Here is a 4352-nt window from a genome sequence, read left to right on the forward strand (position 1 = left end):
TTACAAAGAATTGGCAGGTAACACATTGAATTTAACATGAACTTTTGAATTAGAAAAAAATGAAATAGTAATTTCTTGTAAAACCTAATCCAATAATCTTTGCTTTAACTTTGAAAGATCGTTTTTTTTTTACAGTGTATAAATTAATGTTGTGTTTTTTTGAGAGTTAGTGTTGTACTCCTTCATATGAAAGCTTGTTTCTGCCTTATTTAATAATAAATGATTTTATTTCTTTTGATGGCAGCTTTTCATTATTGCTTAGATGTTTCTCATAATTGTTACTTTGTAATATGCCAACACTATGACTTTATATCTCACAGTGTGAGATAATGTTTCACACACGTGTTCTTATTTTAAGCTTTATCGCACTATTACTTGTTTTATTTTGTATTCTGTGGTGGAAATAGGTTTTTCACCAAAATAAAAACAAAATAAAATAATAAAATAAAATAATAAAAAAATATTAATAATACAATTAAAAAATAATATAATTAAAATAAAATAAAATTATACAATAATAAATAAATTATAATAATTAAATAATAATAATTAAATAATAATGAAATAAAAATAAAATAATTAATTAATTAATAAAATAAATAATAAAATAAAATAATAAAATAAAAAAAATAATAAAATTACTAAAATAATAAAAATAAAATAATAATAAAATTTAAAAAATAATAAAATAAAATAATAAAATAATAATAAAATTAAAAACTAATCAAATTAAAATAAAATAATAAAATAAAATAATAAAAATAAATGGTTTCCAAACTGTTTTGTGAACAACCACATGGATAGCTGAGTTTCAACAATAAGAAAGCACTGGATTTCTGTGAAGGCTTGTTTTGAGTTGGACTTCTCCTCGGGTGACAACCACATCTGAAAACATCTAAATCGAATCTCTCCAAATCCACGTAAGCAGAGAAGCTCCACACCTTCACGTGGACTCCAGACAGAAGACAAGCCGCTTTATTTCCCCGCTGGCTTGATAACTTTCACAGACGGTCTGAAACGAGCACGAGGAGTTCGGCGGGATCTCCGTCTGTTTTCAGTCTTCCCACAGAGAAATATTATGAAATCATCAGACTTTCAATCGAGCAGACTTAGTTTAGCAGACCTCATCCTGAACGGTTTCCTGAGCGTCATCACGAAGGCCTTGAGATCCGCCTGAGACGGCAGGAGAAAGCAGAACTACCGCAAGACTGGAGATGTGAAATGTTTGAATGTTTTATGAGCTGTGATGATTCGGCATTCTCTGATCACTCTCGATATCACAACTCTGTCTGACTTCATAGATCTTTTCTGAATACAGCATTATCTGTCAACAAGGAAACTTTCTGAGCTTTGATCTTAAACTCTAGACATATTCGTGAACGTCTCTATAAGAAAAGAAAAAACCCCAAACATCTGGTGTCTGTTAGTAATTAGGCTTAACAAAAGTATTTGGATACTCACCAGATAAAAGAAAGCAATGGCCTGTTTAAATACAGTTATTATCTACCTATGCTTTCTTATACGGTTGATTTAGATTCAGGTATTCAGTGATTTAAGGGTGTATGTCATATAAACGCCAAGTGTAACTCTCTAAGCTCTCTCGTTCATAGTTTTTTTCTTTTTTTTTGTCAGCATTGTGAATTTAATTAGTGTTTTTTTTACATGCTTAATATGCATTTCAGTATAAAATCTGACATTTATTTTTCATATCAATTTTTTTTTTCTTTTAAGTAAATGCATGTCCTTATGCGTGATTTTTTTTTTAAAGCTTTATCTAAGTAAAGCTTTGCACTTAGATATTATTCTTTGATGAATAGAAAGAACATAAGGACAGCATTTAATAAAAATGTTTTTTAAAAAAACTTGAAATGTGTCGGTTTTAATCAGTATAATGCATCCTTGTAGAATAAAGTCTTAAGAACAATTCTAAAATTTCTTGGATGCACTGCAGTGAATGGGTGCCGTCAGAATGAGAGTCCAAACAGCTGATAAAAACATCACAATAATCCACAAGTAATCCACAGCACTCCAGTCCATCAGTGAACATCTGCACTTTACAAAAGCTGCATGTTTGTAAGAAACAAAAAGTGGTGAAAAAGCACAGATCAAGCAGCGTTTAAACAGCTCTGAACTAATATGAGGCTGGATTCTGATGCGAGAGACAACAGCAGATGCACTTTATCACTGGAGGAAGAGTTATTATGGATTATGGACTCGTATTTCTTAATGGATGTGTTTCAGCTTTTGTCTTCTTCAGATGTTAACTGATGGACTGGAGTGCTGTGGATTACTGTGATGTTTTTATCAGCTGTTTGGACTCTCGTTCTGACGGCACCCATTCACTCCAATGGTGAGCAAGTGATACAATGCTACATTTCTCCAAACCTGATGAAGAAACAAACTCATCTACATCTCGGATAGCATGAGGGTGAGCACATTTTCAGCACATTTTTGTATTTGGTTGAACTATTCCTTTAATATGAAATTGAACATATTTTGAATGATGTCACGTGATGTCGTAGCGTAACAGAGATATACGAGTGGTTTGAATCATTTTTTTGTTCTTATAGTGTTTCTGGTTTGCTCATCTTCCAGTTTGCCAATGTGATTCAGCTGCCAAGCAGTCCGCAGCCTAATTCCATCAGTAATACTTTGTCAAATCTTGGACAGTTGCTTCAGTCTTGCAGATGAACTGGAAGGCGTGTATTTCTCTCGGCAGAGACTCTGAATACCTGGAAGTGTCCCTGTAAACAGATCCAGATTCAGTATACTATCAATCACATGGTGTTTTGTTTGCGTTTTCTGCCCGACAAAAACCTTGAACACAATAAATGTTGCCAAATGTTTCTTGGTAAGTGTGTAACGCGCAGGATCTGGTGATATCTGTACAACATTTGATGATATCTGCTCAGCTCTGGGTCGAATGAAAGACTGAATAATATCAAAATAATGCCGTTTCAAATGTGTTTTGTTAATAAGAAGTCATTTGCTTTTATCTGAAGTGACTTACGGTGTATTACAGTACACTACACTTGAAGCATGGTTTAATGAATTAAATTTTTTAGCACATACATACTTGTTACATCTTGTATCTACAGCTATATTAGTGTTCAGAAGTTTGGAGTTGGTGAGATTTATTTATGTTTTTGAAAGAAGTCACTTCTGCTCACCAAAGCTGCATTTATTTGATCAAAAATACAGTAAGAACCATTCTTTTTTTTCTTTTTTTTTTCAATTTAAAATAAGTATTTCTATGTGAATATGTGTTAAACTGTAATGTATTTCTGTGATGCGCAGCTGTATTTTCAGCATCATTCCTCCAGTCTTCAGTGTCACATGATCTTCAGAAATCAGTATAATATGCTGATCTGCTGCTCCAGAAACATTTCTGATTATTATCAATGTTGAACACAGTCGTGCTGCACAATATTTTTGTGGAAACTGTGATGCATTTTATTTTTCAGGATTCACAGATGAACAGAAAGTTCAAAAGAACTGCATTTATTTGAAAATCTTTTGTAACATTATAAATATTTACTGTCACTTTTGACCAATTTAATGTATCCTTGATGAATAAAAGTGATATTTTCATTTAAAAAAAACTTTTTTACATTTCTAAAGTTGTGCGTACATAAATAATTTAACATTTTAGTTTTTGCAGATATGTTCATATTGTATGTTTTAGCAAATACCCAGACAGTTTGAATTCCTAAGAAAAATAATGAGATAGGGCTGAATAATTTATTAGTGCATGCTAATCTAATGAGAAAAAAAATGTCTTCATAGTGTTTCAAAATCAACATATAAGATAAAATATAAATGATTCTGAAATGACGTCAGTCTTCCATCAACCTGCTAATCCAAAGCTTTTCACGGTCCAATCAACAGCCAATGTTCTTAGTTCACTACATTCATGGTTCAAACCAGCAGACTTTTGATTCGCAGCCTTGAGCTTTAGCCTCACATCAGATTATAGACTGGATCATCTCTGTGCTGTTTTGAACACCTTCTTGTGTTGTTTTTCAGGTTCATCATGGGAGAGATCAATACGGCAGCTGGGCTTCGAAAGGTAAGAGATTGTCTTCTTCAGATGAGAGAGCTGGGCTCCTCCGTGTGAATGTTGGCAACACAAAACACATCTCTGGCTTTGCAGAGGCTTTGAGCAGCCTAGACGAGGGTCAGATCCATCAGAATGCAGCAAGAAACTGAATACTGAATCTGAAAATAATGTAGACGATAAAACATGATCAGGGCAGGTCCGTCTGTTCCCCCTCACATATTATATGACAGAACAATGAAAGATATTAGGTAGTATTTTCATAAAAAGAGAAAAATGGTATCTTGGTATTGTC

At 32.7% G+C, this 4352-nt stretch overlaps 1 protein-coding gene across 1 annotated transcript in view; it reads left to right on the plus strand.

The window, feature by feature from the left end:
* LOC107574370 (piezo-type mechanosensitive ion channel component 2-like) overlaps positions 1 to 4139 on the plus strand; it is a 36660-nt gene extending 32521 nt beyond the window's left edge. Inside the window, exon 4 of the mRNA XM_016260808.1 lies at positions 4027 to 4139. Coding sequence (XP_016116294.1) covers positions 4027 to 4073 — 47 coding nt within the window. The 3' untranslated portion in view covers positions 4074 to 4139. The remainder of the gene's footprint in view (positions 1 to 4026) is intronic.
* Positions 4140 to 4352: the final 213 nt, after the last annotated feature.

This window comes from Sinocyclocheilus grahami, unplaced genomic scaffold, assembly GCF_001515645.1.
Source record: "Sinocyclocheilus grahami isolate Dianchi unplaced genomic scaffold, SAMN03320097.WGS_v1.1 scaffold2201.1, whole genome shotgun sequence".
NCBI lineage: Eukaryota > Metazoa > Chordata > Actinopteri > Cypriniformes > Cyprinidae > Sinocyclocheilus > Sinocyclocheilus grahami.